Source organism: Anomaloglossus baeobatrachus, chromosome 6 (assembly GCF_048569485.1).
Source record: "Anomaloglossus baeobatrachus isolate aAnoBae1 chromosome 6, aAnoBae1.hap1, whole genome shotgun sequence".
Taxonomy (NCBI): domain Eukaryota; kingdom Metazoa; phylum Chordata; class Amphibia; order Anura; family Aromobatidae; genus Anomaloglossus; species Anomaloglossus baeobatrachus.
The window spans coordinates 393994923-394010346 of record NC_134358.1 but is presented as its reverse complement, the minus strand read 5'-3'; the positions used below and the strand labels follow the sequence as shown (position 1 = coordinate 394010346).

The window sequence follows — 15424 nt, the reverse complement described above, 5'->3', positions numbered from 1 at the left end:
AATAGACAATAAAAAAAAAAATTTTTTAAAAAACAGTCCCCAACACATTCCCTCTTTCACCAATTTATTGAAAAGAAAAAAAAATCAAGTCCATTGTAATTCATTTTGGAGGTCCCACGACAACTCTGGACCTTCCAAAATATGGGGGGCACGCTGAGATTCCTCCATTTTCTGGGAGTGCAGGCACTCCATGTGAGGAGTGTGCATGCAGTGACCTGAGAATACTACAACCACACTCCTTGGGTCCAAATCCTGGCAGTGGGAGCTGCAGTAACATAAGTATCACTGCACGCATTGGAGCTTGAGAGCTGCTCTCTGGACATGTGGCCGATATTTTTCAGAAGAGGAGGAGGAATCGTTGATGACTGACGCTGCAGCAGGTATTGAGAGACCGGAAGGTGACACGGAAGTGACAAGGGGTGGCTTGGCTGGACCCGGAGAGGCCTTTGCTGTCACATCTGACATATCAGATGCGATAGAAATCAGATGAGGAGTAGGCATGCAGCAGGCACGTCACTCGTGCGTGCCACCATTTTAGATGATTGGGATGGGGAGGGGGACTGGGGGCACTTTGGCCACATCGGGGGACCTGAGGGGACTGAGGGATGAGATTTATCTCCCATATGACATGTTTGATCATGCCAGGTGGGAGATAAATAATTTTTTACCAGCACCACCATTTAATGTAATATGATCATTTTTATATGGTGTATAGCAGTAATCATGTGACTGAGGACCAGAAAATACAGCCAGAATCATGATCTCCAGGGTCTCAGCTACCCCTGGTAGCTGAAACCCTGGACATTTTCTGATGCTGGGGGGCGCTGTACACTTTTTCTTACCGGCATTTTAAAACAGCAATATGGAAGAAGTACCCTTTCCTGCCGCTCTTTTAATCTGTACGGCCGTCGTAAAGGGCTTAAATATGCTCTGTTTCCTTCTCTGCAAAGCTTTTGCAATAAAACGCCTGCCTTCCACACGACTGACCAGCAGACCCATCTTCGTTCCACACAGCCACAACGTTCAATGTTATCCCCGCCTGTTCCAGCATTAGGGTTACAACAAGTAGCCATGACAGCAGCAGCAACACCTACAATATATTTGTGATGACGTACCAAATGGTTTATTTTTTCCTTTGTGACAACCTGATGTACTTCAGCAAACACAAATGCACCAGCTGAACAACCACATCCTGAGCAACAATCCCATGGATTTCTGGGATATCAAATAGTAAAAATGGCAAGATTTTGCCCAGTTTGCTATGACAGTACAATTGTGTGCAGAATACTATGTCATGTCTGAGAGGATATTCACTGTGGCTTGTAGATTCCTCACACAAATGTAGACTAGATTATCTAACACAATCATGGAAAACTTAACATTTCTCAGAAGAAATCATGCTTTGGCTGATGCCAATGAATAAATCAACAATGTAATCTGCCTGCCTGTATGACTGTCTATTTTTCTGTCTTGTATATTGTCTACTCCTTGTCTTTCATGTCATCTATAATCTGGTACTAAAATTGCTGGGGCAGCCATTTCTGGTCCTATACTGACACCTATCTTCTTGCCTGCTCTGTCCTAAGTCTCTACCATGCATCTTCTCCCTTTGCCGCTGAAGTCATGCCAGCCACGCAACTCCTAGCAAAGAACCTTGTTCATTTAGCAGTCTTAATTCTATACTATGTAGATTTTACTGCTGCCATTGACACTGGAAACCTACATCAGTCACACATCTGCTAGTTGCCTACTGTGTTTTATAGCACTTGACCGTACTGCTGCTGACAGAGCTGCCATTATTGGCCCTACACTACCAGAAATCTTACTTTCCTTTTCCTAACTATCTACCATGCAGCTTCAACCACTGCACAGCTGCAGCAATCAAACATCCCAGCTGCTTTCTGTTTTAGGCCTGAAACACACTTCCGTTAAAAACACGCATGTGCCACGAGACACGTATTTAGCCTGCGTGTTGCATGTGGTAAGTACGTGTCTCAGGTACGTGCGGTCCACGTGTGTTCTACATGTGCTATCTGCGATAGCACACGTAGAACCGGTAATTTCAATACTCACATGGTCCTTCCTGCTGTCCATGGTGCTGATCTTCGGTCTCCAGCCCTGCCGTCTCCCCGCTGCTGCTGCTGCCGGCCGCAGTGAAGTGACTATTAAATGAGCATAATGAGCTGCGGTCGGCAGCAAGTGGCAGCAGCGGCAGAGACAGGAGGGTTGGAGAAGGTGAGTAAATGTTTTGTTTGTTTTCACTGACACGTGTGTTTTCTCCGGCGCGTGTCACACGGGACCGCATCCACACTACATCCGTGTGGTACAGGTGCGGGCCGTGTGACACCCGTGCTGCCGGAGAAAATGTGGACATGTCATCGTGTAGAAAAACGCACACACGTACAAACGCACACGGACACACGTTCCGTGTGGTTTTACGTGTGTGTGCCTCCTACGACAGGGTAGCATTGCTGAACGTGTCTCTGTGCCGCCGGTATGTGCAAAAAATGGCAAACACGTACCGGCGGCACGGATGTGTGTCGGAGGCCTTACATAGTGCTGGAACATACTCCTGCCTCCAAAAATGCAAATGACGGTCCTAATCTGATCTGAACACTTCTTCTTGCCTGCCTTTTCCTAATTTTTTATCATTCCGCTTCTGCATTTGCCGCTGCACAGTCACGTAAGCCACATACTGTATCTCCTGGTAAAGAACTTCCTTTATTTAGCAAAGAACAACGTTTTTTATATTGCCCCCAAATGTTGATAATTCCAAAGATTTCTTCCATTTGGACTTCTTATCCCCCAAATGTAATATTTTTTAAACTGTTTATACAATTTAAGTAGCCTAAAAAGTGTAAAACTTCAGTTTATGGTGCAATAAGGTTACCACCATTTCCAAGCTGTTTATTTCTCGCTAGATAGATTGAGATTAGTTGTACATTAAAGTGGCTATGTTTGCATAACAGAGCTCAGAATTGGTTCAATAAATGTATAGACAACCTCAGTGTTAGGCCCTGTGCGCACTGGAAAAAGGAATTTTCTTAAGAAAATTCCGCAGGCACTGAAAGATTACTGCACCCGTGGAAAAAAACACAAGAAAAAAATGCACCGAAATCCGCATGCGTTTTGTTGCGTTTTGATGCGGTTTTGGTGCGGTTTTTCCACCGGTTGGTACATGTGTTTTAATGCATTCAATGCAATAAAGCACATTGAAAAAAAAAAAAAAAAAAGGTCATTTCCTTCTGAGATAGATAGAAAGTTAGATAGATAGATAATGGATAGATAGATAAATAGATAGATAATGGATAGATAAATAATGGATAGATAGATAGATAGATAATGGATAGCTAGATAGATAGATAGAGGGATAGATAATCAATAGATAGAGGACAGATCAATCAATAGATAGAGTCCCTGTGAGGACACTCTGCAGTTCTCACAAGCGGTAGTGTGTTCACATTACCGACCGTGAGAAATCACCTGTAGTTAACCCTGCATCCTCGTTAGGAGGCTGCATTCAGTACAGTGTGTTAGACGCGGCTGCAGCAGTCTGCAACCATCGTGGGACCTGCGTGGATTACGCCGAATCTGTGTGTTGGGAGGGGTTAATAAAGGGGTGAAAGAGGGTTTTTTTGTGTTTTATTTAAAATAAAGGTTTGTTCAGTGTGTGTGTTTATTCACTTTACTTACGGGTTAATCATGAAAGCTGTCTCATAGACGCTGCCATGATTAAGACTGGACTTAAATGGCAGCGATCCGCTGCCATTTAACTCCTTATTACCTGGATTGCCACCGCATCACTGCAATCTTTAAGAGCCGGGGACACTCCGGGACTGTTGCATAATGGATGGCAGCTGAGGGCTGATATTCTCGGCTGCGGGAGGGGGGCATTAACCCTGGCCCTCGCCCTCCTCAGCCTGAGAATACCGGGCCGCCACTGTGTGTTTACCTCGGCTGGACGGGAAAAATACGGTGGAGCCCGCGGTTTTTTTTTGTTTTTTTATTTGTAATTTGTACGTTTGTTTTCTATGTGAATTCTATATGTCTGTGTCTGTGTGTGAGTGTGATATGTGTGTATTCTATGTCTGTGTCTGTGGTGTGTGTGAGTGTGATATGTGTGTTTACTCTCTGCTCCGCGTCCTCTTCCTGTCATAATGACATCACTAACCTGCAAAACGCAGGGCAGTGATGAACATTATGTCCCAAAAACGCGAAATACCGCAGGGAATAATGCAGGAAAATGCAATAAACCCCACAGAATTTGCTACTTGCGTTATTCCCTGCAGGATTTCACGATTACATTGCAGTCAATGGAGTGAAATCCCACAGCTACCTGCAGAAAAGAAGGGACATGCAATTGTTTTTGCTGCGGGAATCCCGCAGCAAAACATGCAGCTGTCAAAATCCGCCTAGTGCGCACACCATTTTTTTTCCCATAGGATTTGCTGGTGAATCCCTGCAGAGATGTTATGAACATTTTCTGCTGCAAAACATGCAGCAAATTCACGGTAAAAAAATGGCAAGTGCGCACAGGGCCTTATACACATATTTTTCAGGCTATTGTAGACTTTTCAATATTGCAATTTTGTTTTAGCAAGTTTGGTAAACTCGTCAAATGTGAACATCAAATGTGGCACCCAACTGCAATTAAGGGTTATTAACCCCTTCATGACTAAGAATGTACCCATATATCCTAGATCAGAGGTACTTACTGACCAAGGACATGTGGGTAGGTCCTTGCTTCATGCAATCACCATGGCCATAGCAATGGCATTCAACGACTGCATCTACAATCGCTGTGATTAGCTGTTCAATTCTGAATAGTTAATCACACCTCAATTCTGAATAGTCAATCTCAATGTTTTCCAGCATCCCCCCTCCAGCACTGCTTAGAGTGATCGTGCTCTGATGCGCGATTGTTACAATCAGTGTACAGAGAGGCAGTTTGACCCGGCAGTGACTGTTCTCCTCAGCGTCATTTTTTTGGAGACTTGAGTAGAGCTGTCCCTGTGCCCATCTGCTAATAGATCTTCCTGGGAAAATAATTCTGCTTGTGACACCACTCCAAGTGTTAATGCTGCTGCCTCGATTGTGTCCCTTTTGTTGACCGCTGCTGGCTTTTCTGATCATCTTCCAATCCCTCCTGGGGTCCTGTTGCCTCCTGTTGTCGACGGATGGTTGTCCTGCTCACTCCTGCTGGGTCCTCTGATGGTGATCCTGTCCCTCCAGTTGTTCCTCTGATTGGTGATCCTGTCCCTCCTGCTGTTCCTATGGTCCTGTGAGTATAAAGATTTTTAATTTTTTTGTTCCTGTCTTTTCCCCACTCCCTCTTCTGCTGCCGAGCACTGATCAGGTATGTGATTGCTGGTCAGATATGACCACTGATCAGGTACATGATTGCTGGTAAGGAACATGACCGCTGGTTGGAAACGTGGTCTCTGGTCAGGTACTGGATCACTGGTTAAGTATGTGATTGCTGGTCAGGTGCATGATTGCTGGTTGGGTACATGATCACTGGTAAGGTTTGTCATCACTTCATTTTTGGCAGTTTTTTTTTCTTTCTTTTCTGCACCACACCCTGCAGCCACCGAGCCACTGATCAGTGATACACGTCCCCCTTTCTTTTTTGCACACCATCCGTGCGTTCATTCTGCTAACGGTGATCGGCAACTGTTTTTTTTGTATTTTTTGTTTTGTTTTTATAAAAGTCAAATAAGAACCAAATAAAAATAGTACATTTAGATTTGTTGATATCCCTAGATTAGGGACAGTAAAAATATACCATAGTAATCATCATCTACTACAGCATTTTATTTTTTACTGAATATAGTAAGGTTTAGTGTCAATTGCAGGTGCTCATTGCTTTTTTTTTTTTTTTACTGACGTCCATTTAGTAAGTTTCTTTTTTATATCACCAAATTTTAATATTATCCTTTTCATTTTCTCTTTTTCTTTCTAGATTATTTTCTTCTACACTTCTAAGATGCTTAGGAAGAATGTTTACACAAAACACTCTAACATGCATGCACGTACTCACACACACACCAATAAAATTTTGTTATAATACGCACACAGTGCACATACAAATGTCTCTCTTAGGGTATGTGCGCACGTTGCTTTTTACCTGCTTTTTACCTGCTTTTTTGCTGCTTTTTCTTCTGCGCTGTTTAATGCCAAAATGGATGTGTTCTTCTATTCAAGCAAAGTCTATGGGAATTTGGGTTTCTTGTTCACACTATGTTGTTCAAAATGCTGCCTTTTTGTGGCAGAACTTTGGTCAAAAACTCAGCTTTTCAAAGAAGCAACATGTCAATTGTTTTTGCCATTTGGGTTTTGCACTGCAAAGCTGAGTTTTTGACCAAAGTTCTGCCACAAAAAGGCAGCATTTTGAACAACATAGTGTGAACAAGAAACCCAAATTCCCATAGACTTTGCTTGAATAGAAGAACACATCCATTTTGGCATTAAACAGCGCAGAAGAAAAAGCAGCAAAAAAGCAGGTAAAAAGCAACGTGCGCACATACCCTCATTCCAGTCCCAAAGACTGTATTCAGTCAAGGAGGCATATGCAATCATTGCCTCTGACACTGATAGTGAGGGAGAAGACACTCATTTTTTTATTCCTCCCGCTCCTCTTCTACCTCCAGTGACATAGAACCACCACGAAGAAGCTGCAGGAGAAGAAATGAGCAAGAGCCCATGGTAAGTGACCCCCAATTCGACACTAGTGCTAGTGACCCCCAACCCAGCACTAGTGACTACCTCTGGGCCTCTGCTTCTGAAGTCTGAAGACTTTGCACCTTGGATTCCTGATTTTATTTCTCAATCAGGAATATAATTTGAGACAGCCAACTTCACAGAACTATACTTTTTCAATGTCGTTTTCTTTAAGCTGTTAGTATGTCTCATGGTAGTGCAAACAATTTGTGGCTCAAAACCCTACATCATGATATTCTAGCTGGTTTCCCATTGACGAGGTAGAAAAGGTGAAGTACTGGTGTCTTGTCTTCACATGGGGTTGGTGAAGAAGCCCAAACATTGCCAATATTGGAGTGTTGATATTTTATATAACACTCCAGTATTTCGCATGGTTATGACCCATACAAATTTTAAAAACGTATACATTTTATGGACAATTTAGTATATTCTCCCCGAGATAACATGAATTTTGACCAACTTTTCAAAATTCATCCAGTCATTGATAACTTCAGCAACACGTTTGCTGAAGTTTAGATTTCTCAAAGGGAAATCTGCATGGGGTCCCTCATCTGCTTCAAGAGTAGGCTGAGATTCCATCAGCACCTGTCCAGTAAGAGGGCCAGGTACGGAATCAAACTATACAAACTGTGCGAGAGTACCTCACGGTACACTCACAGATTTAGAGTTTGCAAAGAAAAATACAACCGGATTCCTGCCCTGGAATGCTCACCTGCTCTGGGGGTGAATGGGAAAATAGTGTGGGATTTGGTGCACCGATTGCTAAATATGGGTTATCACCTGTATGTTGATAACTTTTATACCAGCATCCCTGTTTTCAAGTCCCTCTCTGCCAGAGCTACCCAAGCTTGCAGTTCTGTGTACAGAAACCAGAGGGTTTTGCTATGTCCCTAATTGGGCAGCTGTTCCAAAAGGGTGAGAGGAGAGACAAATGTAGCGGCAACATACTTTTGTCAAATACAAGGACAATAGGAATGTCCTATTATTGACCACAATACATGGTCCTGGCACATATGCCAACCTGATATACTATACACAACTCACATATGACACCACATAAATTTGATATACCAAGTCCCCACTGCAAAACATCACTCTTTCTCTTTATAGCCCTGACATGCAGCGAAACATTGTTTTCACAGCACATATGGGGTATAAACATACTCAGGAGAAATTGGCCCAACAAATTTGGAGTCCATTTCATCATGTTGTTGAAAAAATGTATTTTTTATTTTCACAGCTCAACATTATAAAACTGTGTAAAGCAACTCGGAGTTCAAAGTGCTAATCACACATCTAGACAAATTCCTTCAGGGGTATAGTTTCCAAAATGTGGTCACTTGTGAGTGAGCTCTACTGTTTAGGCACATCAGGGGCTCGTCCAATGTGACATGGCGTCCTCAGACCATGCCATCAAAGTCTGCACTCCAAAACTCCTTCCCTTCCGAGCCTTGCCATGTGTCCAAACAGAGATTTTCTGCCACATATGGGGATTCAGTGAACTCAGGAGAAATTGCCCAACCAATTTTGGGTCCCATATTATCCTGGTGCCCCTGTGAAAAAGAAAAAATTGAGGCAAAAAAAAACATTTTTATGGAAAAAAAATCATTTTTTCATTGTCACAGATCAACATTATAAAATTCTGTGAAGCCCCTGGAAGTTCAAAGTGCTCACTACATATCTAGATAAATTCCTTTGGTCGTCAATACATTACAAATTATATTGTACCATGTTAGCCAGAAGAATCGATATAAATACTTTTATGGCCAAAAATGACAAAAGTATTCCAAGAATGATAACTTTATTGCCTAACCAGAAAAAAATATATTTTCAAGCTTTCAGAGCACAAAGGCTGTAGACAAATGACACACAAAAAAACAAGCAAAAAATGCAGCGAAAAACAGCTTTTTTTTTTTACTGCCATTAGATCAGATTTTGCTGGAGAAAAAAAACCCACAATGTGTGAGCATAGCTTTAAACCTTACACATAGATTTTTAAGGAATTTAGCAGGGAAGTTGTTCCAAACATATTGGAGAACTATTCACTGATCTTCTGTGGATGTAATTTTTACATATTAGTCTGCCTCTTTATGTGATCCTAGATGGACCAGAGGATGAGATTAGGGCTGTTTGGGACTATATCATCACTTCAGGACTCCTTGTTTATGCTGCATACATTACTTAATAACACTTACATTTTGCTTGGGGTCATTGTCCTGCAGCAGAATAAATTTGGGGCCAACCATACTTCTCCCTAATAGTGATGGATGTGTGATGGATAAGTGTGATGGATAAGTGTCTGTCGGTATTGCTCAACAGTAGGAAACTAAGAAATGGCCAACATAAATGACTGTCTTTGCATTGATCAACCAAGGAAACTTAGTGCAGGAGATTATCCTCCCATCATGCTTAAATCCCTTTAAAATCAGATATTGAGCTGTGCCATCAGTTCAGAACTGTCAGAAACCGGTGAAACCAAGCTCCACTCATTTAGTGTACAGAGAAGTACAAAATGTTCTTCATGGAAGAAATGCCACCAGAATCCAAACCTTAAACATGGAAACAAGGCCAGGTGACTGAACTATACATGAAAACATAGGGAAAGGAGGTACAGAAAAATCACAGCAGGTTCTCTGGTTAGATTAAACAAAATTTAATCTATATGACTGTAAGAGAAAGCAGTTTTCTATCCCAAGGTCTGGACTGTAGTAAAATAAAAAAGCAAAACGGGTACCAACTCATTGGGTGTAGATGGGCGTAAGCCAAGACAAAGACCATGATAGTGTTTAGCATTGCAATGAAATAAAAAAGTGCATCTTTGGTCCAGCCACATAGATACAGCATAAAATCTTATAAAATACTCAATAAAGAAGATTTGATGCTCTACTGATGTGGCAGAACTAAAGATGTATTTTTGAATTTTTACTAATGAGTGTTTTCAGGCAATAGTGAAGCTTTGTGGATGTTCTATGTATGAGTCTATATTTCAGCAAATGGATTGGGGTATTCGGATAAGATTAGTGGTGCTGTCATTGTTAAGAAATACAGGCAGATACTTATCCATCATGCAGTACGATCAGAGAAGTGTCTGGCTAACTCCAAATGTATTCTGCAACAAGACAAATCCCAAAGAAACAGCCAATGTCACTCACATCTATCTCCAGCATAAATAGAATAAGGAGTCTTGAAATTACTTATGATGGATGAATTTCCAAAAGGCAACATCCTCAGAAGCTATGTGGTTGGTTCTCCAAGATGTTTGGAGCATCCTTCCTGCTGAGTTCCTTCAAAAATGAGGTGCAAGTGTTCCTAGAAGAGTTGATACTTTGCCTCAGTTTGGAATTCAAAATATTGATTTAATTTTGAGTTCTGTTCATTCATTTTGCATTGTATTATTTGATGTAAAGAAAGTATTATTTTATTAACACTTCTATTTTTTTTTTTTTTTTTAAAGCATCCTTACTTTGAAGCATTTTTTTCACACCTAACTACAATGTTTGCACAGTACTATATAATGGCCATAAAAAGACAAAGGGGACACTTTTTTGGCCTCTATTTAGTAATAGGAGATTGTGGATTCATTTCATTTACCTGGAGCTTTAATGGTACACATGGTTACTATACACTTCACATGCAGTATTAATGAGACTCAAATAATGACCTAAGTACACAAGTGTGATTGTGACTTTTCAATCGCCTACTCTATAAATGTACGTCAAATACCATGAATCAACCTTTCCAAAGAAAAAGAAGCAACAGTAGTTTTTGATCTTGAATGTAGCATAGTTCAGTGGTAAACATAACATATCTATTTATGGCTCTGGAAATAAAGGATGTTTCCATGGACATTGTCTTCTTATAGTTTTCCTTTTCTATATACTAGCATTTATTTATGTATATTTTATTTTTTGTGTTACAAGAATGTGCACTATTATAATTACACCTTGGTTATATTATTACAGATGTTCTTTATATGTTTATCTATTTTTTTAAGGTAAAGTAAAGTAAATCTGAAAATATAAGGTGCTAGTGAAGTGTTGGGTATTTTTACAGATAAATGTCCAAACTGACTAATAAAATCATTCCTATCTTAAAGTATCAGGCAAAAATATATTACCTTAAAGGAGGTGTAGAAGGATTGCCAGTCATCATCCCCCGCATCTGTAGATGGAATTGTTGATGAGCAAGTTGCAATAATTAAATTCAGTCTTCCCGTGCTGCCATTTGAATCAACACTTGGTTCAGTAAAACTAACTTGCATTGCAGGATCTGTCTGCAGCAGCTAAACCACAGCTTGTCTTTGGAATGAATCAGATGCAGAAAACTGAAAAGCACAAACGTGAACACAGCGTCTCAGCTCCACTACTGGGTAACTGAAGCACAGAGCTGGAAAACCGCTTTATTTGTACAGCAGAAGAAGTCCCTCTTCAAGCTGTACTCATCAGTATTGACAGACAGTGCTCTGTAATGAAAAAAAAGATAGCCACATGCTCCCACTGTGCAGCTGACACTCGCAAGACATAAAATGCAATTCAGCAGATGACATGTTATACTATACTGCAACATCACATAAAACATCTTCATTTCATTTTCTTCATTTCCCATAGATATGAATTCAAAGAGTCTATTATGATTTTGTTCCTGGCAGATGTGCTACCTTGTACGTCTGTACCATAAGTCTATTTTACTAATATATATCAATAGAATCGAATACGCTATGATAATATGGTTTAGACTCCTTTAAATTAAAGTTTTCTTTCGAGCTTTGCAATGTTTTACAATAGGTCAAGTAGAACAATAAAAAAAGAAATAACAAGCAGCAGCATATTACTAGGATAGTTAATCATTTGCGGATTCTTAGGTATATGTTTTTAAAACCCAACCAGTTACTAAAATTTAGGGACGGCTGCTAACTTTGTATAATACAACTTTTAACACTGTATAAGATTACGCCACTTTGTAACTACTTTTTAATTTTTGCAATGATTACAAAATATATTACACCACATTCTCCCCTCATATGTCTACAGTTACCTTTGAAAAATTTAGCAGTAGCACTTAGAAAAAGAATAACATTTTGAGCCAAACAGCTTTCAGACATGTGACCTCAGGAATCAAAGGATCTGACATCTCTTTTTCTCTCTTCCCTGATGAATTATTCTACAAAAGTCTTTTTTTTTATAGTTTTATGTTTTGATATTCTTCCATTGTGATCCAATGGAGCAAGAAACAAGAAAGCAGGAGAAAAGTGTACATTTTGCTCCATTGCCAAGACCTTTAAAATATAGTATATGTCTCAATTCAATGAAGAAAGGCTATTAACTGTACAAAATGAAGAAAAGCTATTAACTGTACAGTAAGATGAATGAGTGATGAATGAAAGATGAATTAGAATGGATAAAATCTACAACTTTAATTCTATGAAATGTCAGGCATACTGCTACAATCTGAATAATATATAGGACATTTTTATTGCTAATTGAAACTTTCACCTATCTACAAAATCATCTATAAAGTATTAGTACTATGCGTCCATTGGGGCACATGTTTTCTGTCGTAATGGGCGTAAGCAGGTACGAGAATGCAGCGACACAGAGAACGTAGACTAAGTGGTATAATAAAATGTTATTTGTTAACTATCTACAAAATTAGCAAATCAGGGTGAAATTGCAAGAAGATGGTAATTCATACATGAATGTCAATGAAAACAGCACATCATAATTACTATGGTCTCCCTTTAACCCCTTTACCCCAGAGCATGGTTTTCACCTTCATGACCAGGCCATATTTTGCAAATCTGACCGGTGTCACTTTGATAGGTAATAACTCTGAAACACTTCAACAGATCCCAGTAATTCTGACATTGTTATTGTGTGACATATTGTACTTCACAATAGTGGTAAAATTAGGATTATATTTTTTGTATTTCTTTGTGAAAATATCAGAAATTTGGTGAAAATTTTGCAGCTTTCAAACTTTGAAATATTATGACCAAAAATCTGAATGATATGTCACACAAAATAGATACAAAATATACTAAATAACATTTCCCACATGTCTTATTTACACCAGTGCAATATTTGAAGCATGATTTTTATTTGTTGGGAAGTTAGAAAAGTTCAAAGTTCATCAAAAATGTCTCATTTTTTCTAACAAAATTTACAAAACCATTTTTTTAGAGACCACATCACATTTGATGTGACTTTGAGAGGCCTAGGTAACAGAAAATACCCAAAATTGACACCCTTCTAAAAATTGCACACCTCACACTGCTCAAAACCACATCCAAGAAGTTTATTAATCCTCTAGGTGCTTCACAGGAACAAAAGCAATGTAGGAGGAAAAAATATAAATTTTACTTTTTTCCATAAAAATGTTACTTTAGCCATAAAATTTTCATTTTCACAAGGGTATCAGGAAAATATACACCATACAATGTATTGTCTAATTTCTCCCGAGTGCGTCAATACCTCATATGTGATGGAGATCAACTGCTTGGGCACACGGCAGGGCTCTAAAGGGAAAGAGTGTCATTTGACTTTTTTAAAGCAAAATTAGCTGGAATCATTAGCGGACACCATGTTGTGTTTGGAGACCCCCTGAGGTGCCAAAACAGTGAAACTCACCCACAAGTGACCCCATTTTGGAATCTAGACCCATCTGGGAATTTATCTAGATATTTGGTGAGCACCTTAAACCCCTGAGAGCTTCACAAACGTTTATAACGTTGAGCCATGAAAATCTTTGTTTTTAACCACAAAATTGTTACTTCAACCATATAGCATTTTTTCACAAGGGTTTCAGGAGATAATGCATCATAAAATTTATTGTGCAATTTCTCCTGAGTACGCTGACACCTCAAATGTGGTGAAAATCAACTGTTTGGGCACACGGCAGGGCTTGGAAGAGAAGGAGCACCATTTAAATTTTTGAAAGCAAAATTAGCTAAAATCATTAGCGGATGCCATGTTGCATTTGGGAACCCCCAGAGGTGCCTAATCAGTAGACCTTCCCAACAAGTAACCCCATTTTGAAAACTAGATTCCTCAAACAACTTATGTAGATTTTTGGTGAGCATTTTGAACACTCAGGGGGCTTCATAGAAGTTTATAACATTGAGCCGTGAGAATAAAAAAAATACTTTTTTCCTCCACAAAATTGTTACTTCAACCAGGTAGCTTTTTTTCAAAAGTGTATCAGGAAAAAATGCACCATAAAATTTATTGTGAAATTTCTATTAAATGCAGATATCTCATATGTGGTGGAAATCAACTGTTTGGGCTCACGGCAGGGCACCGAAGGGAAGGAGCGCCATTTGACTGCAAAATTCGCTGGAATCAATAGCGGATGCCACGTTGCATTTCTAGAGCTCCTAATGTGCCTAAACAGTGAAGCTTTCTACAAGTAACCCCACTATGAAAACTAGACCCCTCAAGGAATTTATCTAGATGTTTAGTGAGCACCTTGAACCCCTAGGGGCTTTACAGAATTTTATAATGTTGAGCTGTAAATATATATATATATATTTATATATATATATATATATATATATATATATATATATTTTTTACCACAAACTTGTTCCTTCAACCAGATAGCTTTTTTTTTCCACAATGGTACCAGGAAAAAATGCAGCATAAAATGCATTGTGTAATTTCTCCTGAGTATGCTGATACCTCATATGTGGTGGAAAGCAACTGTTTCGGTGCATGGCAGGGCTCAGAAATGAAGGAGCACTATATAACTGCAAAATTGGGTGGAATCGTCAGCGGATGCCATGTCGCATTTGTAGAGCCCCTGATGTACTTAAAAAGTGGAGCTGCCCTAAAAGTGACCCCACTTTGTAAACTAAACTCCTCAAGGAATTTATCTAAATGGTTATTGAGTATCTTGAACCTCTGAGTGCTTTGCAGAATTTTATAACGTTGAGCCGTCAAAATGCAAAAATACATTTTTACCACAAAAATTGTTTCTCCAACCAGACAGCTCTTTTCACAAGGGTATCAGGAAAAAATGCACTATACAATTTATTGTGAACTTTATCTTGAATACGCTGATACCCCATATGTGGTCGAAAACTAATTTTGAAAATATAAGTAAAACCCACGCACTCAAATGATGAAAAGAGGGCAAATGTATGCAAAGTGTTTTTTTATTATTTGACAGACTGCAAAAATGTGAACCCTAAACAGAAGCAACACCCGATGTTTCGGTTTTGACACCTTTCTCAAGGCTGTTGCCCAATGGCAAAGATGCTAGGAATCACGGGTCGCGTGGACAACCGTCACAGAAAAACAAGATGAGGGTGTCACATATTGCAGCAAATGTCATCAAGAGAAAGGTGAGAGGCTGTGCTAGAGCAGAGGATGGCTGAAGGAGACGCCTGATAAGAGTCCTGGACGTGCTGGAAGTGCTGGAACAGCAACTTGTTTTTCACTTTGCATACATTTGCCCTCTTTTCATCACTTGAGTGCATCGGTTTTACTTATGTTTTGTTCTACTATTTACCCAGAGCACCTAGTCTATGACAGTCTGAGCTAGACTTTATCTTTTATACTGAAAAATATTTTTGAGGCACAGTGCAAAGTGAAGAATGGAAAGAACACCATATTTGAGAACAGATTTAATTGGAATGGTTTTTGGGTGCCATGTCAGATTGGCAAAGCCCCTGAGGTGTCAGAACAGCAGAAATTCCCCATAAGTG

General features: G+C 39.6%; 1 protein-coding gene across 1 annotated transcript in view; it reads right to left on the bottom strand.

Annotated features, from left to right (window-relative positions):
- Positions 1-11106, bottom strand: part of NPSR1 (neuropeptide S receptor 1) — a 1037222-nt gene extending 1026116 nt beyond the window's left edge. The window contains exon 1 of the mRNA XM_075316580.1: positions 10838-11106. Within this exon, the coding sequence (XP_075172695.1) occupies positions 10838-10981 (144 nt within the window). The 5' untranslated portion in view covers positions 10982-11106. The remainder of the gene's footprint in view (positions 1-10837) is intronic.
- Positions 11107-15424: the final 4318 nt, after the last annotated feature.